The following is a 26,375-nucleotide window of genomic DNA, read 5'->3' as shown; positions in this document are numbered from 1 at the left end:
GATGAAAAGACCTTGTCATTTTTGTGTGGTTTATACTAAAGGCCAACAGCAAAGCGTCAGGAAGCCTTGAAGTGTTTGAAATTCAGGGGGCAGGAAGCCCCTGCAGCAGTGATTCCCAAGCCCCTCTTTGGCAATGAGAACAATTAATTTACCGCAACCAACCCCCGAAAACACAAATAATACAAAAAAATAAAATAGCTGTTGCATAGCTTTTCTTAAACTTTGCAGATTATCAGTTTGAAGAGCTAACATTTGACTGATGTCATCTGTTTCTACTTTTAAACAATTAAATATTTTCCATTCGATTTTATCGATCAGTTAAAAGCCTTAGGGGACCCTTTCCCAGCGGTGGGAAAATAGTTTTTTGTTCTTGTTGTCAATTTGCCTTTAAAGCTCAGAGAGTCTTTGTCCTAGAATCATAAAAAAACACCCCCAGAAACCTTTAATCTTCTACACATGCCACTTGTGCATCAATGTTTTTAGTAAGAAGAAATATACAAAAACATCAGAGCATGTCAGACTACCTAAAAAAAGTTTAACAGGACTATTTTTCTTGTTTGGTCCAGTTGTGTTGTTTCCAGGTGAATGTCAAATAACGCCAAGATAACCCACTGACAAGTTCATAACCACTCATTACCTCACGCTGCAGTCCTCTCTCCTCATTTGTGCAGTTCTCAGCATTAACCTCTCTGTACCACAATTGCATTTGCTGGTAGTGATTCAGGCATCGGTAAGGTAAATGAAATTAAATCCAGTTCAGTTCAGTCCAATTTAATTTTATCTATATTTATATATTGAAATTGTCTTTAGGTGCTTTAAAGAGTCCCCTTGAGCAAGCACTAAGGCCTTGAAATGAAGAAATTAAGATGTGGAAAAATCCTTAGCTGAAGTGTTTTTGAGAGCTTTTTTAAGACTTGAGAGTTGTTTTGAGCTGGCACCATCCTGGCGCTTAGTGCATCATACATTAAAGTGGTGCAGTGCTTCTTCCTCCATGGTCCTTTTTGCCTGTGTGTATTTGTGTGTGTGTGTGTGTGTGTGTGTGTGTGTGTGTGTGTACGAAGCCTCCTAAGCATCATACTCATCTCTGAGGGTCAAGAGGGTCATTGCTCAGTGCATACATTGGTCCGCTTCTAATTAACTGCTATGCTAGCTGCAGTGCAAGGATGAACGCTTCAAGGTAATCATACCTCTGTTATCATTAATTAGAGCAAAAAGATATACAGGTCTGTGAAGTACCAGGGAGGAGAGCTTAGTATAGTGTGTGTGGGCTGTGGAATGATGTGGGGTAGAATGGGGAGAGTAGGTGGCATTTACTTCAGTCTTACTTCTTTTTTTTTGTAAACTGGAACGTCTCTGCACATCACAAAAAAAATGAATTATTGCTGCCGCAAGTTGATGAGTACTGACTGGCCCTGTCTCTGCATTGAGCTTCGGAGAGCTTTGAGATTTAAAGCTGCTACTCTGTGGAGTGCTACATTGGTATTACAGACGGACCGTTTCATTCGGATGGATCGGGGAGTGACTGGATTAGATCCTGCCAAAATAAGTGAAAAGCATACGTACACTCAACAAAAAGAGCAGGCTATTTGATCAACTCTTCTCTGCTCCGCTGCTGGAGGCACAGATGATGCCAGGGTCTGCGCTCGAGGGATGTGGAGAATGCTGCCCAGACGCATGCCTCATGTTCATGTATGTTATCATACAGTTGCAGGGTCGAGTCCCTCAATGCCAGGGGATCTGTCCTGCTCATTTAAATGTATGTCGTACTTAGCCAGGAGATATTTAATACAGGAGGCCATGTGCGATTCAGACAGGAAAATTCAGTTATTTTTTTCCACAATTTGATAGGGCCATACTATATACAGGCTAGAGACCAGTACTGATATCAATACTAGCTAATGTTGATTAGCTCTTCCGTAACCTTACTGGTGGTCAGAGGCTGCTGTCTTTTGTATAGGGGCAGTATAGGGGAAGTATGGGCACTCGTACATGAGCCATTGCTCTCAGGCTGGAGCCCAGACTGTGGTCAGCATCATCTGAGACCACTTTAAATAAATGATAGACAGTTTCCCACCCAGAACGCGCTGGGCTGATTTAGTTACTGTGCAGTCCGAGCTGAAAGGAAGCATGTGTCTCTTATTCATGTCAAGTGTATTTTCTTAACACTCATCTCGCATTACACAACGCAACAAGGCCTGATACAATCAGTGATGAGTTACCTTTATTTAATGTGGGTATTCAACACTGTGTGTGTGTGTGTGTGTGTGTGTGTGTGTGTGTGTGTGTGTGTGTGTGTGTGTGTGTGTGTGTGTGTGTGTGTGTGTTAGGTGGTTTAGTGCTGGAGGTTTGCTTTTAATTGCATCCTCCCTTAGAGAACTTTTCCTTATCTCTCCCTCTCTTTCTCCTTCTCTTTTTTTTTCTCTGTTCCCCCTCTCTGTCTGTGTCAATCCCTTCTTCTCCTTTTTCACTCTGCTTCAGTCTCTGACTTTTAGTATGTCTGTCTGTCTGTCTGTCTGTCTGTCTGTTTGTCTGTCTCAATGCAAGTAACATAGATACTGTGTTGTTTCTAAAACGTGAAGCTCTCACAAGTCTAGCGCCCCTGCTGGCTGGCTGCATTACAATGTGTAGCTCTGGCCATCCCCATGTTTTCCAATGACAAAGTATTTTCCATGCCACTTTTCTCGTCTAAACTGTTTTTTAGTGTGCAAGAAACTGGAAAAAAACTTTCTTTGGAGATAAACTGTGCATTTAGCGTGTGGACAGGTGAGCAGTCTGTGTTTAGAGGTCTCAGCAAAGTTTCTCGATCATAGGATCTGCCTTCTTTTTGTGTGGAATATACTTTAAAAACCGCCCTGGATTAAGTCAAATACCTTCTTTGGGGACTAAATTTATGTTTGGGACCTTTAAGTTAACTTTAAGAACTTTGGGACTGATAGGGCATTGGGCTCTGAAAATCATTTATAACTTCATATTTGCTTATTTTGTTGCTGTGTAAGTGTCTGCCTCCCAGCACAGTTTTTCTGTGATATATTTATATTAATATTATGGTCGTCTACGCAGCCATCAGTGTTTCATTAATATAACATTTTAACTCATTATAGTCAGGCAAAGAGAGAGATTTTCTGTTGTTTTCAAACATATAGGCAGGCCCAGATGGCAGCATCTGTTGGCATGAGATATCAGATCCGCCCTTCACATTAATTGTTGCGTTTGTAACTTTCCCCTTAGATTGTAAGGTAATTGTTACAGCTTACTAAAGAGAATTTGACAATGTGACCGTATATGTCCGATTATTTCTACCAATGGACCTTGGTATTGGGATAAGGGGTTGGACCTACCACATTAGGACTTTGACTCTGCTGTGGAGACTCTGGCTCTCCATTGCAGCAGAAAGTCCCTATTGTGCAAACTCTGGCTTCAAATTTGACAACATCATGGAGGACTTTTGGCTTCATTTCTATGGAAGGGAAGGGCACGGAGCCATATTGTCCAAATTATTTCCAGTCATTGGTCTGTCTATTGGGCTACGACACTCAGTCATTGTCTCGCTTTTGCCCTCAATTTGTTCTCTGCCAGTATCTTCATCTTCATGTCGGGTCTCTGTCTGTGCTTTGTGCCAAAAACCCCAATGTCACCACAGACCTTAATTAACATAATTTGTATTGTTGTCACTTTTTATGATAAAACTCTGTGGATGCAGTAGGTCCTAGTTCATGCCAGGACATCCGTCCAGTCTTTGGACCAGCCTCTCTGAGCCATTTCTTTCTTTTTTCATCCCTCTTCCTCTGTCCCTCTGTTCTCCCCCCTCTGGTCTATCCCCACATCTATCGCCCTGCCCCCCCCCCCCCCCCCCCCCCCGCACTACTTCTTCTATTGGCCCCCAGAGTGCTGCTTGTAGCAGTCGATGTGCTACATTGTGTTTTCAATGTGCCTCACGTATTTGACATTTAGGAGGAAGCTCTCCCACCGACATCTTTAGATGTAGGATGCCCTTTGTGTGCCCGACTCCACACACCACTCCCTGCATGTGGCTCCAAAGTCAAGCACAAAGTTTAAAGGCTCTGTGCGCTTTCTCCAGACACACACACACACACACACACACACACACACACACACGTACACACACACACACACACACACACACACACACACACACACACGTACACACACACACACACACACACACACACACACACACACACGTACACACACACGTACACACATACATACACACACATTCATACACACACATATACACAAATATACAAACTGTCACGCACATCCTCTCACACAGACACACAGATAAGCACACACACACACTCTTTTCACCCTCTTGCACACACTCACACATGCCTGTACCAATCCTGATGTGAAACATGACCGTGAGAGTGAGAGGGATCTGTTTAATATTACACTTCAGTGCTCATGAAATGATGACATGTGGCGCAACAGCTCGAGTCTTTGAGAAGCAGTGACGGCTCAGGTTTAGTTGTAAAAAATGGGGCAAAAATTGCCCAGGCTTTGAGGATTTTAAAAGATCACTTTAAGATATCGCTGTTCTTCTTTCAGAAGCATTTCTCACACACCTGTTGTAGAATCTTCTACAGGAGGAATTAGGAATGTCGCCATTATCGCCATAATCGGAGCCAATACGTTTGAAAGGAATGAGCAACTGTCATATTAGTCACTGCTTATAACAGTTTTACTTTGGCCAAACCAAATCAATCTGTAATCATCCTTGCCAATTTTGTCCACTTTTGTTTTTCCACTTGTGTAATGTTGCAATGTACTGCCTTTTCCACCAGGCATATAGGCACATTAGCACAGATGTCATACATTTCAGAAATGTGTAATGCTTTGGCACTGTTGAATAAATACAAACTTTCGAATAAAGTTCCTCATAGACAATGAGGCCTGTTTAGTCTGGGCATCTCGCCGGGTGTATTGTTGTTTACCATATCTGCGTTAACACCTCGGCTCCTCGTGTGTATGCGTGCTGGAGTAATGCACTGTTCCCAGCGAGGCAAGAAGCAGCCTGTGAGGCTACCCTGTGTGGAGAGGCTGTGTTTGCCCCGCTCTCGGTGCCTCTGTGGTGGCGGAGGATACCCATGGCCCTTTGTTGACTGCAAGTCGCACTTGAACCGGCGAGCTTCATGAATAACAGCTCCCGTGGCTCACCCGATCCGCTGGGCCTTTTTCTCTCTGCCTGTCCCGGGAGACGGACAATAATACACACACACAGACACACACACACACACACACGGATACACACACACAGACACACACACACAGACACACACACACACAGACACACACACACTCACAGACACAGACACACACACAGAGACACACACACAGACACACACAGAGACACACACAGAGACACACACAGAGACACACACACAGACACACACAGACACAGACGCACACAGACGCACACACAGACACACAGACACACAGACACACAGACACACACACACACACACACACACATACACAAAGACACACACACACACACACACAGACACACACACACACACACAGACACACACACACACAGACACACACACACACAGACACACACACATAAACACACACACACAAACACATACACACACACACACAAACACACACAAAGACACACACACAGACACACACATACACACACACAATCAGACACACACACACACAAACACACACACAGAGACACACACACAGACACACACACTTTCTGCTGAGCATCACTGTGGCGCTCCATCGAGCTCCGGTGACGGAATTCATGAGAAGTCAGGGACAGGCACTACAAAGGTTTTTCATGGTGAGGTGGAAGAGAGAATACAAAAAAGAAAACAAAGAAGCAAGTGGACTGAGGAGTTTCAGAGAGATGAACTCTCTGGAGGGATCAACAAAACAAGGACGACCTTAAAGGCCTTACTGGAGAAACAAAAGAAGGCCTCATGAAGGGAGATAGTCGACCTAACGTCATCAAAGTGCAACCTCTGTCCCGTCCTGTGAACAAATGTGCACACACACAGGCACGCACACACACACACCACACACACACATGCATACACACACACACATGCATACACCCACACACCCACAAGACACAAGCACACACACCCATACACACCCACAGATGCCCCATACAAACACATGGAAATGTTAGATGTTGAAGCCTTCTGTATATGATTTCCTTTTGAGTTTATGCATGGCTACTCATGTGAGGGAGAATCCCCAACCGCGCTCCCAGCACTCTTGCAAGTAGGTGCGTTTTTAACGAGGCCAGCAGTGTTAAGAGAAAGCAGACAATTAAGGGCTCCCTTCCAGCGTGGCTCCCTGCTGCCGAGAGGCCTGGACGGCGTTTGAGGTGGCACGGGTCAGGCGTGTCCGGCGGAGGCTACTCTCTGCCTCCGCGCTCACACTGGAGAAGTGGAGCTCTGTGAGCCGACGGGGGCCTCTACACCTTTGCTTAATTAGCAACGCCCCTGAGACACAAACAGAGAGGGGGAGAGGGAGACGAGAGGAGGACAAGAAATACCAGTGGGAGGTAGAAAGAAAGAGAGAGAGAGAGAGAGAGAGATGGGAAAGAATGGCTCCGGTTGAGAGATGGAGGGAGACGGTGGAACTAGTGAAGGAAGAGAAGAAATAGCCTATATTGAGCAGCAGGAAAGAGTCAGGAAGAGATGCAGAAGAGAGAAAGACAGAGGGATGACCGAGGTAGACATAGAGATGCTGAGAGAGAAGAGTAACTGAGAGAGGGAGGGAGAGGAGAGAGACACTCGGCTTCCCTTTCCTGCCTTGGTTAAGTTCCTGGCGAGCGTTAGGCGGTTGTCGGGATCACATGTTGTATTTTATTGATCAAGGACTGGAGCAGCGTGTGGAGACTGTGAAGGCTGAGACGTGATGAGGAGCTCAATATGCAGCTTAAGGCCTTCAGACAGATTTTCAGGGACGTGCACCCTTGTGAAAGATTCTCTTTAATGTTATGATGTTTTAGTCCTGCTTTTAAGGGGAATATTACGCTTAAGGTAAAAATGGATGCATTTGACTGTTGGTCCTGACTGACCTGCAGGGCAGAACAATAAGTGTTTTTCAGGGAAATAGGTGGAACCTACAGATGAATCAGATGAATTGGTGTTTATTCTGTTGCAAAAAAAGTAATTCTCTCTCTCTCTCTCTCTCTCTCTCTCTCTCTCTCTCTCTCTCTCTCTCTCTCTCTCTCTCTCTCTCTGTCTCCCTATGGCAGCTGTTTGAGTTCTTGGGCGCTGATGGCTTTGAGGTGATGCTGAATCTGCTTCAGCGCCGCTCAGACATCGTTGACTCTCTCCTCTCCATGCCACCTGAGAAACGAGGCAACGTCCCAGGTGAGTGTCTCTCTCTCGCACGCACGTACACACACACACACACACACACACACACACACACACACCAGCTCAGAGCCATCAGGAGAGCACCCAAATTCGGGGACCCCCTTTTCTTACTTTTCGCCCTTTCACAGTCCCCGCTGTCTGAACACATTATTATGCAGATGGATACAGAAATCTCTATCTGTCCACATGCTTCCTGGGTATCAAAGGTCATGACTTTAGTGTTGTTTGCCCCCTCACCAGCCATGAGCAACGATTGGTCCTAATCCAGGTTTCACTTCAGAGGTGTCTCTCATGCAAATACAAATGACAAGAAGAAGAAGCTGATGCAGGGTCTAGAGCTTTGAGTAGGGACCTTGGGGTGTAGATGCAAGGAAAACGTGGACGTTTGAAGGGTGTTTGAAGTTGAGGAGTGATGTGGTGAAAAGGCTGGAAAAAGGTATCCGTTTTGTTCTCATTTGTTGTCCATAGGATGGGAACTGCCAGTTTGGGGACAAAAAAAAGGACAATTAATGGAGAGATAATGACTTACTGCTTGAATTTGTGCGTCGTAACTCTTTGGAAAAATGGTTCAAGTCAGTGTACAGTACATTAACCAACATGCTCTGTGGTAAAATCTAGTTGGTTTTTGGATCAAAAGTAATTTTTTATGTTTTTCTGCTCCTCTCCACATCTCACGATAAAACGAATGAATTGCTCATAAACATGCGAGAAAAACCCCCCACTTTAGCTAAAAGCCTCCCTCCTGCAACAGATAGATTTCCTTTCTGTTCCTCTCCTCCACAATCTGATTATTTTAATAGCTCGCTCTGCTCAGTTCTGTTCTGTTGAGGAGTCATGTCAGGAGTTTTGGTGCTCAGCGACAGGCATCTAATCCTCCCTCCCCATCCTCCCTTCATCTCCCTCCCTTGGTGTGCCATCCCATCTCTTTCAGCTCTCCATCTCCGTCTTGGTGCCCTTTGCTGCCTGATTGTCAAGCAGCTCATTCCAGTGGAGGACCATTACCAAAAGATAGACTATTAAAACTAGCTCAATTCTTCATTATCTTGCAGGTTTGGAGGGGAGAGAGGGCAGAAAAAGAGACTAAAACTCAAAACTAAAAGAGGGAGCGAGGAAGAATATACACTTGCTACCTTAGGGGCATAGCTTTCAAGTTCAACACACACATTGTTCTAGGAAATCAGACTTTAAAATATCAGTAATCCCATATAACGCACAGCATACATACTGCGTTTGGTGTTCAGAAAGGGAATGATCACGATCACTCTGATTATTGACTTCATAAAGCCAGAGTCCGTAATGGTTCCCGCTTCGCTCTACTCAGTCATTATGCACACACTTTAAACCAGACTACCAGTATAGAAATATACATATATGTGCAAAAATACAAAATATATACATTTTCAGCCGTATGTGTGTTTCCCAGGTTTAGTGTTGGCACATTTCACTACCAGTTGACCCAAAGAAGTGGCGACTAGCCTACTGGAAGTCTAAGAATGGTAATGCTAAACCTCAGATAGCCACCTGCCAGTTTCCCTGCTATACTCAAACCACACACACACACACACACACACACACACGGCTGCCTGTTTCCTTAGACGGTTCTCTAGTTTCCTCTGACTTCGCTCATGCTGGATGATTTTGTTGGTTTTGTTAGAACGGTAGATTATAGCGGCCTGCTTCTTTGTGTGTTCGCTCCAGAAGAAGAAAGTTCATGCTGAGTCTTCATGTGCCTCTCTCTGTGGCATTATTTTCTTTTTCTCCCCATCTTTTCTTTTTATTTGCCTTGAAAATCTGGAATATAAGCCCTCTGGAGTCTGTGGTATCTATGGCGATAAGGAGGGATGATTTGTAACTGCCACGCTTGTCTCCTGGTGAAAGCATCTGATGCTGTGTGAGAATTGTGGCTCAAAGATTTTGATGGAAGTGTTTGTGTTTGTGTGTGTGACACTTTCAATGGCAATGTTCGCTCTTTAATCCTAGCCCATTCATTGTAACTCTGTAACTCTGTCAGGCGGATATGGAGACCTTAATCATGGATTTTATTTCTTCACATAATCAAACAGCAGCCACTACATCAATGAGCACACACAATAACCACTGTAATGGATCTGCGTTAAAAATTAACAGGCTAAATCGGAGGTTAAAAAATACCATTTATAATAGACGAGGCGGTTTAGATTGTCAGTGCGGTGAGATCAAGTGCTTTTGTCTCCTAGGGGGTCTGATTAAGACATGAGTGAGCTCGTACGTACTGTATCCTGATTAGCATCGGGCTAAATCGGTGGGTTTACACACAAAGTCAGCTCCGGTTACCAGTGGCAGTTGCTTCTGTGTTAGACACGTCAATGACCTGTTTAACATGGAGTATAAAGACTCTACAGCACAGGAATACTGTATTGCAGAATATACTGTATAGCAGAAGGGCATACTATTAGTTCTCTCAAAAAACTGCATTTTAAATTACTTGGAATCACTGGCATTAACAGTAATGCAAGCATTAAGAGTACACAAAACTCACCCTTGATGGAGATGCATGACTTGAAGTGCACAGTGAAGATAAGTAGATCATTTATGTTATGTATCATGTATGCCATTCAAAACAGGACAAGGTCTGCTTTTTTCATGGTAACGAGAAAACCTTCTGTTTTCAATGTCTCTGTTAAATAGCCTAATGCCTTGAAGTCTAGTAGTGAATGGTGTAATGCCCCGTCCTTAACAGTTAACAACAAACCAAAACATATTAATGCCAACAACGAAAAGAAGCCCAATTGGAGATCTCTTTGATATTCTGGGATAACTCTGGGAAAGTGAGAAAAACATGCATCATGGATTTTATCGTTCCCATCTTGCTTGCTTGCTCGCTAATGTGTCACCCTGAGTCTGTAACTCCCATCTCGGTCTATCTTTGACGGAGCCCTCACTGAAGCACCCTACCCAGCTCTATCCTGCGCTGTGACCTTAGCCACTGCTAGCCCGTGCCAAAAAAACAGGCCGTCATCAGGAGTTAAAGGTTAATGGTAAATTTTTAAAGACTCTGATATTGACTTCCTTATACGGCGTTGTTGCGGAGTAGGGGCCATAAAACTTTAAAGAGCTCAAGGAGAGATTGGCCCAGTTTTAAATTTCTCTCCCTTTCTGGCTTCCGCCTGACTCACACACTGCATTTCTCTTTACTTGCTTCCTGACTCTCTCTGTCCCTTTCTCCATGCCTGCCTTTCTGTCCATGTCTGTCTCTCTCTGGCTGTCTCTGTCTCCATCTCTCTCTCTCCCTCAATGTTCAGTTATGCTAATGTTCTCTCAATACTCAGATCTGTCTCTCTCTCTCTCTCTCTCTCTCTCTCTCTCCCTCTAAGTGCAGTTATGGTCACGTTCCCTCAATACCCTCAGATGTTTGCATCAGCCAACACACTGTCCACTACCAGCGGTTCTCACCTCACATTCCAATCTTAAAGAACCTGCAACAGGCTGATGGCTAGTTTACCTTTTTGGCCTGCTTTTTAGGATTAGCGTTGCCTCGGCAACGGCAGATTGGGGTCAGACGAGGGGTCCGGGAGCTGATGATTACATTTCCTTTCTCTTTGCATTCCATTAAGGAAGGTGGAATATGCAGAGGTGGCTTTGTCAAGGGCCCATTAGCTTCCGAAAAGGGTGGGCCGCGGGGGCAGGGGTTGTCCAGGGCCGGCCTGTTTGTAAACATGGATCAGATCCCTTCCCACGATTTTAATTAACTGGGCCTGGCGTCGCACTGATGCTCCCCTGCTTGAGTGGGTGGTGTTTGTGTGGTCGGCGCTTTTCGGTGCAGAATAGCAATAAGTCAGGGCAGCTGTAGCCGCACGATTAGCTAAAGTCTGAAGTGCGTGAGCTTGTATGTATGTGTGTGTGCACAAAAAGTTGGAGCGTGTTTAAAAACCAAAGCGTGACCCACTTGATGATTGGCCAGGGCGATTCTGGTGTCAGAGAAAAGAGCGCTGGCCTGTTCATCAAAAGCATTCATGTAAATGAGGAGCATATGCTCCGATGAACGCAGGTGCACTAATTGATGGTAATCCAAGGTTTAATGGCCAACTTTGCCTCCTGGCAGGTGTAACAGTGTGGTGTGAAAAAGCTGGTTAGACTCAGTCACCTGTGCCAGTAATCTAAGCACAGACATTTTGTTGGCGTATATCTGGCAGTGAGTGTAATGACAGGAACAAAACAACATTCTCGCAAAAAAGCCTCAACTGCATTCGGAGAAAGATGTTTGAAGGAAAGCAAGTATCAGATGAACATTGCCTTGGATGTGTTTGATACTTGTACCATTTTTAAGTCCTTTCCAAAACCTAATTGCAACAGCTTTAGGGGAATGTGTGACGAGAGAATGTTCTGTTTCTTTAAACTAGCACCATTCAGCCAGAAGTGTATACCTTCAGCCTGGGAGACCATGGGCTCCAAACTGGATGTCAGTATTAAGCTCTGGGCTGCAATTTTCTGAGATCGATTCTGACACCTTTGAAGTAACAGATATAGTAGCACAAGGCCACGACATTGCTTTCTTCTAAAGAAGCAAGCCCTAACCAACACACCGATGTGTGACTGTAGTCCTCTAACTTATTCATTTTAACTGAAGGTTATATTTACTTTGAAATGTTTAAATCCCTCTTCCTATGGAGCCCACTTTGCCATGCATTCCAAGAAAGGTCGTTGGAAATGTAGGTCCGTATTCTTTGCCTTAGTGAAGACAGATTTGGGCTGTTTAGTAATGTGGTTTGTCAGCGCGCTAGTGACCTGCCATTTTTAATCTCCATAGAGGGGAGCACTAGAGAGAGCTGGCGTGTCCCAGCAGTCCTTTGTCTTCTTTAGCGCCGGTTCTTCTCCGATTTAATTGGGGCCTTGCAGCTCAAAGATGGGGAAGATTCAGAAAAGAAACCTGCCAGGCCTACAGACTTGCTTTTTTTTCTTGCTAAGAAATGTTAGGCCTGTTAGTAAGGGCAGTTGAACACTCTTGACTCCACACACACACAGCACACACACACACACACACACACACACACACACACACACACACACACACACACACACACACACACACACACACACACACACACACACACACACACACACACACACACACACACACACACACACACACACAGACATACACACACACACACACACAGACATACACACACACACACACACACAGACACACCGACACACACACACCGACACACACCGACACACACCGACACACACACACAGCACACACACACACACACACACACACACACACACACACACACACACACACACACACACACACACACACACACACACACACACACACACACACACACACACAGACATACACACACACACACACACAGACATACACACACACACACACACACACAGACACACCGACACACACACACCGACACACACCGACACACACCGACACACACACACAGAGACACAGACACAGACACAGACACAGACACAGACACAGACATACAGACATACAGACATACAGACATACAGACATACAGACATACAGGCACGGGCACGGGCACGGGCACGGGCACGGGCACGGGCACGGGCACGGGCACGGGCACGGGCACGGGCACGGGCACGGGCACGGGCACCGGCACCGGCACCGGCACCGGCACCGGCACCGGCACCGGCACCGGCACCGGCACCGGCACCGGCACCGGCACCGGCACAGGCACATTTAAAAAAAATATAGGAACTGAACCGATCACCAGGCCTCTCATAAAGATATAAGTTGTTTGATGACTCACAGGAATTAGGAAGCGTCACTACAACCTGCTTCAAAAGAATAAGAAAGTGTTATATGGCACATTTCATGCACAAAGGCAATTCAGTGTGCTTTACATAAATAAGAGCAGAAGGAACATCCAAAGGAAAGATCAAGGGAAGTAGAGATAATAAAGTAATACAAATATGAGTAAGAGTAATAGAGAATCATAGAACAATAGCCTGAATAGAATCTATAAAAGATTCCGTAATAGAGTCTGATAGCTGTTTTCAAATAAAGGAACAAAACATAGCTCAGCCTGAGACTAGAGCTTTAAAATAAGCACGCCATTTTCTTTCAAAACACTGAATAGTGAACCATGGAGCAATATCCCAAATGAAAAGAATCTGCAATAGAACCTGATAGACCTTTTTTCAGAAAATGGCCCCAAGAATAGAGCCTAAATATAGGCCCGCCATAGGGCTTAGCTGTTTGAGAAGCCACTTCCCTGTTCCCTAAATTAAAGTCCATTATAACTATTCCAAAGAACAGAAGACAGTAAATAAATAAAGAGTAGAGGGCACTTGATTTGTTATCAAAAAGCATCTGAGAACAGCTACTGGCTGCAGTCGAAACACCTTTGATGTCGTCAGGATGTTGGTCACTGAGCAGCATAGCAACTAATGTCTAATTCTGACAGCAAGTATTACCAACAGATTTTTCTCCAGTGATCTAAGAGGTCTAGCAGGTCTGTACAGCTGAAACATATCTGATAGGTAATTTGGTCCTGTACCATTCAGTAATTTATAAACAAGCAGCAGTCAAAGTTAAAGTCAATTCTGTTACTTACTGACAGCCAGTGTAAAACAGAGTTGAAGTAATGTGGTCAGGTCTTTTAGATTTTGTAAGAGCTCTGGCAGCTGCAATTTGTACAAGATGAAGCTGTTTGATGGTCTTTTTTGGAAGGCCCTTGAAAGTAGTCCATTGCAGTAGTCAGACCTGCTGGAGATAAAGGCATGAATGTTTTGACATAAGTTTGGTTATGACAAGGTTTTTAATATTGCTTTCCGCTTTTAGTTCTTTAGTTTCAAGATGAGAAGCAATCCTAAATCTCTCCTCACATTTCCCAAATAAGATTATTTCAGTTCTTTCCTCTTTCAGCTGAAGGCATTTTTGAGACATTCAGCAGATAATTTAGGCAATGCATTATAGGAGATTCTAGTGAGACCATAGTCGTTAGGTGAGAGGGCTAAGTAAATTTGGGTCATCAGCATAGCTGTGATAAGAAATCTCACTGTCTTAAAAGATTTGTCCAAGCGGGAGCATATAAAGGTTGAATAATGAAGGCCCTAAGATCGAGCCATGGGGGACACCACTGGTCAAGGATGTTGGTGTTAAGGTATAGTTTCCAATGGCAACAAAGAAGCTCCTGTCTTGTCCTGTATGATCTGAGCCACTTAACCGTACCTGAAAATTCAACCCAATGTTCTGTGAAGCAAGATATTATGATCAGCTGTGTCAAGGTCCAATAACACTAGGATTGCCATTTAAATACTTTAAAACCCTTTTCAAATATTGTTGTGATCTGCACGGAAACCTGAATGAAAATGATCAAAGTAGCCAGTTAAGTTGATTACAAACTGCTTTTTCAGTGATTTTGCCAGCAAATGGTAGACTGGATATGGGCCGGTAATTAATTAAAATGGCAGCATGTAGATTATTCTGTTGAGAAAAATGGTTGTAGGCATTCCCTATGTTAAAGAAGTCTTACTTTGAAATGTTTCCCTTTGTCGGGGGCTCTTTGGTGTCAAGGGACAAATTCAGTTGAAGAAAAAGAGAGAGGAAAAAAACTCCCTGAACCAAGGAATTCTTTAGGTTAAAATGTCTTCATTCTAATGACATCAGGTGGACTGATAAAGATGCCCACACGTGTCTTCAGGGCGTAGTGCAAGTGTGCTAGGGGAGGAATCCATGCTCAGTTCATTAGGCAAAAACACAAGCGCCTATAATTAGTCAAATTGACCAATTGAGCTGCTGTTCGAGGTGGAGTTTAGTCTTGTTGGTGAAGCTCTTTGACTAATTATAGGTACCTTTGTTCCTAATAAGCTGAGCATGTATTCCTTCCTGATTCAATGATGGTAGTAACACTGCTTGCTTGATCCAGCCATGTTTCAGTTAAAAATTTAAAAAAAAGTTTATGTGGGCACATTCATTAATTAAAGATCTAAGGTTCAGGAGAGCTAGCTTTACAATTAGTGTAGGGTGTGTGACAGATTCATGTTAATGTGAAACATATAACAGATTAAACCCAAATATTATGGTTTACCCCATATATTAAATGAACTCGATTTCCTCTGTTTCAAATCACATCATCAGAATAGTGAACAGCAGAGCAGAGTATTGATTCAAGTTGATCTTGGTTCCACTTCCAGAACATAACTAGGCGATGTTAATCAATATCAGTTTAATGTATCCTAGGAACGTTTCAGGCATTCTGACCAATCAAAGCAGAAACATTCTTCATAGGGGTGGGACGTTTCTTTCCATTGTTCATTCACACCGTAGCAACAAAATAGACTTAACTTTGTTCAAACCAATACAATTATTATGGTCTGAGTGTTGCGTTCTGGATTGTCGCTGCCGCTTCATTATCTTCTGTATGATCTCTGCCTTAGAGGTTGTCTGGTTGTCTGTGTTTGTGTGTGTGTGTGTGTGTGTGTGTGTGTGTGTGTGTGTGTGTGCGTGCGTGTTCTTCAATACTCAAGGATGTGTGTTTGCATGTGTGAGTGTTGAAGTGGGGGGTCCAGACGTGACCGTATACCAAATGCAGTGGCATACAGAGAAAGAGAGTGAGTGAGTAAGGGCGAGAAGTCGCCTTTGAGATGAAAATCACAGGGAGGCAGAGAGGCTGTCAGAGGTGGCATGAAAAATTCAAAAGAACCTTTTGAGAGCTGATGGGCGTTTGGCTGCAAATATGTAGCCACGATGGGCAGCCTTCACTGAATTTCCAAGCTCCGAATGGGATTTTCAGACCTGAGATATCGCCAGGAAACAAAAAAAAAGATTCCTTTTGAAGTGCTTTTATTTGTAAATCTCTGTGTTTGTTTCAAGTGTAAGAGCATTGTGAAGCGCTGCACCAGCTGAGTCTGTGATCACACACAGGACCCTAATTTGATAGATACGCATCGCGGATTGGTGCACTTCATACATCTATTTTTGATCATTAGTGCATATTAATTTGGTAATTTTATAACATGCACAGGCCTAAGCACCTTCAAGGGCGGACCGACACCTCATTTGGATGCGTCTGATCTAAAATGGAGGCCTTGCGTGGAAATTGTTTTGAGGAAAGCGTTTGGGTTAGGTTTACTTCCTTCTTTGAAATGTACTTGCATTTTGGTTACAATGTCTGGAAAATGGCTACATAGGCTATGCAACTATGTTCAACTCTAAATAGACTATAACACAGGGAATAAAGTAATCGAGTAGCCTATCATTCATCAGGGCTTTAATGCGCAACAAAATTGTTTTGTCTTTTTTTCGGTTTAGACTAGGGCTGGGCGATATGACGATATATATCGTGAGGACCATAGAAACGTGTCTATCGTGACCTTTCTCCTCTATCGTTTCTATCGTGATAAACTTTTTTTCATTATACAGTCAGCTGGCAGCTTCAGTGGCTGCTAGCAACGTTTAGCTATCGCTGCTAGTTGAGATTCAACGGTGTGTCGCTGGTTTCCCTGGTAACGGACAGACGGTTAGCAGCTAGCCCTGGGTCTACTCTACCTTCTGATTGACGCTCTTTGCCCTGCCATCCACAGACAACTCAGTTTGACCCATCTCTCTGGACCATCGAGGTACTGGGTTCCAGTTTTATTGAGTTATTATCCTGACATTACACACACATACATAACAAGGAGCTCCTTCCCGAACTGAACGGCATTATACAAACATTCGTATCGCTCACACACACCGCCAGCACAGCCGCTTGCCGGAGCGGCACAGCACTCTGTGGATTGACAAATACGTCATCGTACGTATTCTGAGCTGTGACCATCGACTTTTGAACTCTGAACTCATACATCTATTCGGAACACAAAGAACTGTAAAATACATCGGGATTGTATTGCCATATTGTTATATTGTTATTGCATTAGTTAAGTTGTTTATTGATTGTATATTTATAGCAAGCGTGAACGAGAGAGTGATTGGGCATTAGGCCACTGATATTGAATGGGTATGAAAATAGTTATTAAAGCAAATATTTAGAGTAGGTTCATTGAATGTATCTATTTATAATAATTAATATTAGTCCATGTTTTATTTAATACTGAATGGCTTTTATCTCTTCATTATATTTAATATTAGTCAATATTACAGGGGAGTGAGATCTTAGTTACACTCACTCTATACACATCATTTTAGTAGCGGATTAATGCTCCCGCTACATTTTTTCCATTATTATATCATTATCGTGATATATATCGCTATCGTGATATAAAATAATCCATATCGTGATATATGTTTTTTTCCATATCGCCCAGCCCTAGTTTAGACCACTAATCAGTACGCCATTGTTTAATAAAGCGTAACATTTCTCAGTAAAGTGGCAATTACTGTTTAATATAGCCTAACATCTCTGTCAAATAACAGCTTGAGTCGTCATTGTGACGGTGTTGTAAAAGCATTGCTGTCATCATATAGGAAGCCGATAGTATAACTATTCAATGTCTATATGATGTAGAAGGCCAGAAGCATAGAAAGTTGTATCAGATGCTCAGTACACATGTCCTGTATGTTGTCTCATAATCAAACCTTATTAGCTTATATGTTCTGTATAAAACTTATTTTTTAATTTAGAATGCAACCTAATTTCTACAGAGATGAGCTGAGGTAGATGATACAATTACCTGTCATTCATTTTTCACCATCACACAGCTCTGTCTGGTCGAAACATGTCTGAAACATTTGAATCTTTGCTTAGTTGATTTGCCATTTGTGATTATTTTCTTCACTCTAGTTATAAAATTTGACACGTGTTTCATGGACGTCATTGCTGTTTCTTGAAAATAATTCAATTATGTACACTCTAATACACTCCATTTAAAGAATTGTAGTTTTGTGATCAACACATTTATTTTGTTTCTCTGTTGGAGTTGGACAAGGACTGTTTTGCCATTACACTTTCAATTTCATTTTTTGATCTAAAATGCTTTGAAGACTACCTTGATTACCAAAATTTCTTTGAAGACTACCTTTGAGTTATTGATGGGTAAGTGTTTAGAGTGCATTTTTTTCCCTCCACCGCATTATCAGTAATGGGACTTTTTTCTCCCAAAGAAATTAGTCTACCCATCCCTACTACTTACCTTTCCACTATACTCGACATAACTAATTCCGCTAACATCGCAGGCTATGTAGCTTGCTTTTGTGCGTGTTTATCAGGCCCGTTGGCCTATATGTTAAATAATGTGAAGACCACAGCAATGATTACATTTAGGTGATTTGGGCTGTGCTGGGCTTTTGTCAAGTTAGCACGTCATATTTACTAATTTCACAATGGCGATTTAACAGTTGAAATATATTTATAACATGCACTGATTTTTTTGGGAATTCAACCTAACAAATGATGAGTGACTTGTCATCACAGCACATGTCAGAATTTCTGCTGATATGATTGGCTCAAAAGATGCAAAATCAACAGCTCACCCACAAATTACCTTAAAGGTTTCTCTACTCTAGCATTCTATGAGTGCATATGCAGATAACAATCTTCCCTTTGTTGTTGCACCATTTGCGGATTATCATTACGTCACATGCATAGTTTACAGCTCGTTTGCCCTATGAAATTAGGGCTCACAGTGTTTACCAGCTGTACTTCCTTTTAGTGTAAATAAAACATTAAAATGAGCTGTGAACTAATTAAATGTTGATTCAGGCCACTAAGTAAGCATAATAACATTATCATTTCAAGTATTGTGTCTCAGGTGGCAGTTAACGGCAGTTTATATAAACCTGTTTTTTTTTCCCCCATCCAAATGCTCACTATTAAGGCCACAGATTTGCTTTCATTTTCAGGTGGTAGCATTGAAGGATAGTCATGCAAGGCTAAAGAACGTATCATTGTGTAACGTTTTAGAATATATTCTGCAACAGTTTCATAGGCATAGTAAATCTTGTTGATGGTAGTGTCTTTCTGACTTTATAAGTAGTCTGCCCTGGCCTTTACTAACCCATTATCTCATATCTGAATATGCAGGCTTTAGAAACTTCTCCCCCGGTCCCTTCATATTAACCTTGCGCGAACCCTAGTGATCTTTTGCTGATGATTCAGCCGACACTGCGCTAATATCTACATACTGCCCAAACTACACACTACACATATTGGCTTTGGGAATTGTGTTCATGTGTGTGAGGGAGAACTCTTTGCTAATTCCCTCTAGCAGACAAATTCCCCTCTCAATAGATCTCTATTAAATAATATTCAGGACTGCAAGCCTACCAGGTTAGAAAAGTTTATAGTTCATTTCTGATCACTGAGGTCTCTATCATTCAATGTCAGGCAAATCCAGTAGTCTTGTGTTTTTCATTATAATTGAATTGACATAGTATTTTAATATTGTTCTGTTCTTGTGTGTTGTTATGTCTGCATTCATGCAATAGAGACAAAAGACACTCATTTTCAATGTGTCATTCATTTTCATAAAAGTCACAACCATACCATTTCATCCATACTAAAATGTTTTTGGAATTGGAATAGTATCTCATGCATTGGTTTGAGCCTTTAAACTAATATCTGTAATCATGAATAATTCTGCACTTGTCACGATTTGGAACCTGTCTGCAGTCACAGTCCTCTATGTTTTTTTGTGGTTTTCAAGCCTTTTGTTTTGTTTAAGTTAAGTCCAGTGTTCGATACCTTCTGAGCTTTTTCTGACTTTTGTGTTTCTTCAAGATCTTCTGAGTTGAGGATTATTCCTACTGTTTTTGCACATACTGCGCTTGGGTCCTCCTCCTATTTGGCTCAGTGAGTTCCTCACTGAACCGGATAACCAGCGGCCATGGTTCGATTCCTGACTCCGGCCCTGACAGTACTATTATTTATATAAACTGAACAGCCCATTATTGACCATCCCAGGCCTTACTACATTGATATTCTACTCACGCAAATCTCCATGCAGTAGGCCCATGCATGAATTTAGGAACGGCTTTTATTTTTGAAATGCCATCTCCTTATAAAGCCGAAAGGCTAAGTAAACAGGCGGACACAACAAGGGGCCTTAAGTTTAATATCATATCGAACACTATTTACATTTTCACTGTTGGATACAAGGCAGAATAACATAACGTGTAAGTAGTTCATTTAACTTTGAATGAGATAACAGTTAGGCTATAGATCCAGCTAAGTGGTGCACGTCAAGCGATTGTCTAAATCTTCACTGTGATCATCAATCCATCACACACCTGACATCAATTGAGTGGGACATTTGGCAGTGGCAGTGGTTGAGATAGGCTGTGCAAAACCTTATACCACCATTAAGGCTGAATTTAGACGGAGCCTAGTTTCACTGAATCGGGTTCATTTTTCACAGGAATCGAATCTTTTAATTCCGTAAGGATGGAGCCTGGTATCGAGAGATTTGTGTAAAGACGGAGCCACCAGATTGGGTTGAACGGGCTGTAGTGGTGCTTTAGTGCTGCTACAGACAACTGAAAAAACATGAAAAACGTAGAAGAAAAGACTACACAGCACACGGTAAAGGAGCACAGCAGCACACGGATAAACACATTACACAAGACATTCAAGCTCCAATTAGCAACATTACATTATGGTGGTTAATAAAATCAGTGGTCAGACTAAAGGTTATGCGAAAATGAATTCTATTTTCTATTGATAATAAAGAGTTTGGAACAGTACAACATGACATATCTGTCATCCCATTTCCCATGAGGCTTTGCTCCTACCATTTTACATCAATTTATGAATAAAAAAGCAAATTTAATCGCTGGCCAATTTATATTTGTGGTCATGAAAGTAAGGTAACGTCTGAATAAAAAGAATTAGATCAAGATAGGAGGCTAAACAAAAATCAGTAGGCCGGATTAATGAGAGTGAGTTTGAGACACACCATGAGTCAGATGTTAAGCAACAACAAGTGTTATATATATTGGTTGGAGATCGCGTGTGGATCACATGGGACAATGACGTCATCAGGCTGCAAGAATCCGTGCAGACTAACACCAGCCCCTGTACCTATTCAAATCTACTCACTTTCTACCCCGATTCGGATCGTTGCGGATACCGTGTGCGGAGAGAGAGTGTTCGTCTTAATGATAGGGCTATCTGTATTATGAACAGCTTGGGCGCAGACAAACTAGACTTCGTATAAACAGCACTTAAGAGCCAAGAAGAAGCGGAAATAAGTTGTAATTTGACATCAAAGTTTATGCTAAAGCTTCTGCTATGCTTTGTGCAATTCATGGGGTAAATAAGAAAATATCTCTCTGCTCCTGAGCAACGCATTCCTAAAAATAAATCTGCCAGCAGGCAAATGGATCTTTCATATTTCCCCCAAAACCGTAGTACAGGTAAAAGATTTAGCCCGCGTGTCCAAGGACAGGACAGCAGTGGTGTAGCAGCAACTCATTCAGCTTAATTTAAGTTGGTCGAAAGCAAGTATGATGAGTTAAAACTGCGGAACAGGTAAAACAGGTCGTAAAAGATTTAGTCTGAGAGGAGAGCAATTGTGTGGGATGCAACAGGATACAACAGGAGCAACGCATTCAGCTGACATTATGTGTTTTCTGCTTGATGTTTATCAACAAAAATAATCTTTGGTTACTAATTGGCGTTTCATTTTGTGAATTAGTCTCACTACCCCCTCTCTCCTCTCCAATCCTCTCCCTCTCTCTCCCTCTCTCTCTCTCTCTCTCTCTCTCTCTTTCTCTTTCTCTTTCCTTTAACCCACCTCATGGGTCAGCATAATGTAGGATTAGACTAGAGCTGTCCCTCTCCAACTCCTCGCTGGGTGTGCAGTCGGAACATTGGGAAAGTTTATTCTCATTTAAGGGGAAATAGAGACATCAGCAATGGAAATGCAGGAAGTGCTCTAACCCCCTCCTACCCCAGCATCCATCAACCCCCAACCCCCCCCCCCCACACACACACACCTGCCAGCTGCCAAGGTGATTTCACGCTCTCACCGATCCCATTAAAGTGGGATAATGTTGGATTGGATTCCCCAACAAACACCCGAGATATGCATTAAAGGCAAAAAGGCATAAAGCCCATTTGTCTTCCTTGTTACTCAGTAAACAACCTGATTGTTGACACCTCAGTTTCTTTGTTCCTTGTGCCCCATCTGCAGACACAGTTTACATTCCTTCCAGGTCACCTCAATCCAGGGTGACCTCTCTAATCAGACAGACACCCACACAAACTTGGGGTGTCTGTGACAGACCATCCAAGGAGTGTGTGTGTGTGTGTGTGTGTGTGTGTGTGTGTGTGTGTGTGTGTGTGTGTGTGTGTGTGTGTGTGTGTGTGTGTGTGTGTGTGTGTGTGTGTGTGTGTGTGTGTGTGTGTGTGTGTGTGTGTGTGTGTGTGTGTGTGTGTGTGTGTGTGTAGATGTGTAGGGGGGTTGGTGCCCAGTTGTCTAGCAGAGTCTAATTAAAGTACCTTCACATCACTTAATTAAGGCACCTCTGAGAACGGCTCATTATCTCAAGTGGATCCCTTAATATATTCCTGCAAAAGCCAGTTGTCTTGGCGATTGGATGTGGATTCTGTGCTCACCCTAGGTGAAGTCATACCTAATCTTGACTGAGGTTGATGGTCCATATGAACGCATGACACCTTTTAACACATAGGTCATCACCACACTGTTGGTGGCTCTTCTAGTGAAATGTATGACCTGATTAAATCCTAGTTTGGACATTTAGCATTTTCTTGGTGCTGAAATCGCTATAATGTTGCCAGCTTGTTTTGCAGACAGTAAGGTGGGAAGAGAGCATTTCTAGCTGAAATGCAAAAGATAAAGGATATAAGGATATTTACTTAAAACGCTGGACCAGATCAAACCCAGAGACCATAGAATTGAAAGGAAAAAAGGAAAGGCGAGGTACCAGATAGTATAACACAGTGTAGACCAAGGTTATAATAGTTTTAGTTTTATTTTGGTACTAAATCTGAATTTCTGTTAGTTTCCTTAGTTTCAATTTAGTTTGTATTTCATGGTCTCATTTCTATTTCATTTCAGTTTATTATAGTTTAGTTATAGTGAAGGACAAAACTTGTCAAGGCTAAGTGTGGTGTGAAAATTAGCCTGCTTATCATCAAAGAAATCAAGATTTCGAGACTAAATTTAACTAACATGCGCAATACATTTGTTTCAGACTGAAAGCCTGTCAATAGACCTACTTGTTAAAGGCAAGGACACAATTAAATATTCAATAATTTTACTTCCAGCAAACAATATGACATGGGTTTTCACCAGGGGCTCCTGCAGGATTCTTGTTCATGTTACCACACTCAAGGAAGTTGTGCCACCATAGAGTGTGCCACGCACAATCTGTGGCAGCAGCTGATTTACGGTAAACGTAGAGAACCAATCTATTGACGTGAACAGAAATGAATGAGAGCGCCTGGAGCGTTGGACAGGGTGACAAAGACTGCACTGCGAAACAAACCTTGTTTGAAAGGAAATGGGTTGATTGGAACATTATGTTATTACATAACTTGGCCTACTTAGTGTAATGGACTGCTCTAGTCAGGACCGAATTTGGCTCTCATTTTACCGTAGTTTTAAATTAATTAACTTAATAAGTCTCAATAAATGTTTTGATAAACTAGCTTCTTTCGGTTTTAGACCATTCAGCTGCCAGCTAGCTAACTTGCTAGCATTGAACCCAGTGGTGGAGGGCTACAGATTTTAAACACATTTTCAAAGATATAATAAACGTTTTTCAGATAATTAGGCCTACTGAGGCAAGTGAGTTTCTTTGTCGCTAGTTCATCATGTGCACCTCAGCCGTGCAAGATTAACTCTCCTGGTCCCTGTTGCATCACACTCCCTCCGAATTGTCTCCATATTGATTTCAAAGTCTTTATTAATACTCATTAGAGCCAATCATGTTATAATCCAGTGAGAGCCAATGTCTCTATCATACTGTTACTCAGGTATGTCTTTAAACGTCTCAAGCAGCTAAATAGCCTTTCTGCCAGAGGAGTTGAGACGGGCATTGTCAGTTAAACTTTAACTATATTGAATGTTTGGCTACATGTCCATTGTCTCTCTTGAATGATGCACGTATCAGAACAAGCTCTTTCCCTGCTGCATCGTCGACATTTACTCTACAGATGCGGTTACCTGAATTTACCTTCCATTCACTCGTTCTGCTTTATCGATTCAATTCGAAATATTCCTGTACAGGTCTCACACCGCTCCCTGACATTTCTGATTTATCTGATCATAAGGCCAACTTCAACAGCTTCCTGACATACTTTATCTCCATCTTAATGTTGTCTGCGATGAGTACACAGAATTTTGAAAGATTCCGTGTCTGCTGTCTTGAAACGATAACGACTAGTATTTCTTGTCTTTAGATATTTAATTTCTATTCGTTTTTTAGCAATCATTTTTAGTATATTTTCTTTGGGAAAATTATTTTATTTAAGTTTTGAGAAAAGGTTTTAAAACTTTTAGTTACTTTTAAAACATGCTGTTTTTGTCTTAGATTTCAGTTTACGATAATAACCCTTATGTAGACTCAACAATCAGAACATCGCTCCAGTGTCTGGGTAAAATGCGACTTTTTTTTGTCACAGATTTACTAAAGTTTCCCTCTTGAGATTGGTCCAGATATCTCAAGACTGAGCTTTTCTCCCAGATTTTAAACTTCTGGGCAATTTCCAGCTGCATCCAAGGCCACAGCCAGAGAATGATGAATGCCAGTAATAGAAAATGAGTGCATAGCTTTGATGTAGTCTTCATTGGAACAATGCGACAAAACAAACACTGACATAAATTGAAATAATCGTAGCCTTCTACAACACGTCATTAATATGGAAGTAAGTAAGTAAATGACACTGTGCTGATGTTTCTCACATCTGGTTAAACGGGAGGGGAAATGATCACACAGAGACAACAATGAGTGATTACTTATAATGAAAACGCATCAAGTAAAGCTGTGTTTGCTTTCATACGAGTGTTAAACTGCAGCTGCATAGATGCTTCCTCTGTTTTCAGCTGGATAGAGGAAGACATTTTAGTATGAATGAGGGTAATGCTAGTGTGATGGGGGATGATGAGTGAGTGAAGGAGAGCAAGAGAGAGAGAGAGATGGATAGAGATGGAGGGAGACAACAGGAGGGAAGGTGTGGGAGAGGGATGGGTAGGGGTTATTGGCGATCAAGCCTTTTTAGGAGATAAAGAAGAGATCATTCAGACAATCAGTCGAAGCCACTGTGCAATCATCAGATCTCATCTGTTTTCAAGAGCAGTTGTGCTTTTTATTGAGCTGTTGTGCTGCAGAGAGAGGAGGCTGTCAGAGATGGGTTAACCCTCGCTGCACCAGAGCCCAAGGCAGGTTTGTGAAAGGATTTGCCCGCTAAAAACTGATGCATCACTGATGCCCTGTTATTGGAGGTCTTATGAAGGTTTTTCCAGGCGTGCAGATCAGAGGCGAGCTTTCTCTTAATGCCCTGTGTGCATTTGCAAATTTCTTCCGTGCAGTGCACAATACTCACAAGCATTTATGGCTACCTTTTCTTAATAATGCCTCACTTGTCATGCCCCATTTTGTTCTCGTAATTAGCTTTTACTGGCGGCTTTTAAACCAATAAATATTCAAATCCCAGCACTTCCCCTCACCAGCTTCTTGCTCAGCAGGGAGGAAAGATGGCTCCTCTGAGAGAACACAGGGCAATGTTACACACACACACACACACACACACACACACACACACACACACACACACACACACACACACACAGAGACACACACACACACAACTCTCAGTGGAACATCATCCCCTGTGGGATGAACTCTTTGTCCCTCAATGATTTACAGGAGATATTTGGAGGTTGTCTTTAATGGCATTGATAGCCAGACGTCTGCCATGACCAGCAAGAATTTCAACATGTGTTGTGTTTACTAAATTCTTTAAGAAATAAAATATTGTTTAAAAGAAATTGGGAACCAAACAGTTGCTGTCTGGTCCACCTACAGAGACAGAACACAGTGTTGTTGAAAGACTTTCCCTCTCCTCT

The 26,375-nt window shown here is 42.4% G+C and overlaps 1 protein-coding gene across 1 annotated transcript in view; it reads left to right on the top strand.

The window, feature by feature from the left end:
* Positions 1-26,375, top strand: part of ascc3 (activating signal cointegrator 1 complex subunit 3) — a 170,428-nt gene that overhangs the window by 13,328 nt on the left and 130,725 nt on the right. The window contains exon 5 of the mRNA XM_080857663.1: positions 7,250-7,367. Within this exon, the coding sequence (XP_080713789.1) occupies positions 7,250-7,367 (118 nt within the window). The remainder of the gene's footprint in view (positions 1-7,249; positions 7,368-26,375) is intronic.

The sequence above is a fragment of the Sprattus sprattus genome (genome assembly GCF_963457725.1).
Source record: "Sprattus sprattus genome assembly, chromosome: 19".
Taxonomy (NCBI): Eukaryota; Metazoa; Chordata; class Actinopteri; order Clupeiformes; family Clupeidae; genus Sprattus; species Sprattus sprattus.
The sequence above is the reverse complement of the archived record's forward strand: the minus strand, read 5'-3'. Positions and strand labels throughout refer to the sequence as shown.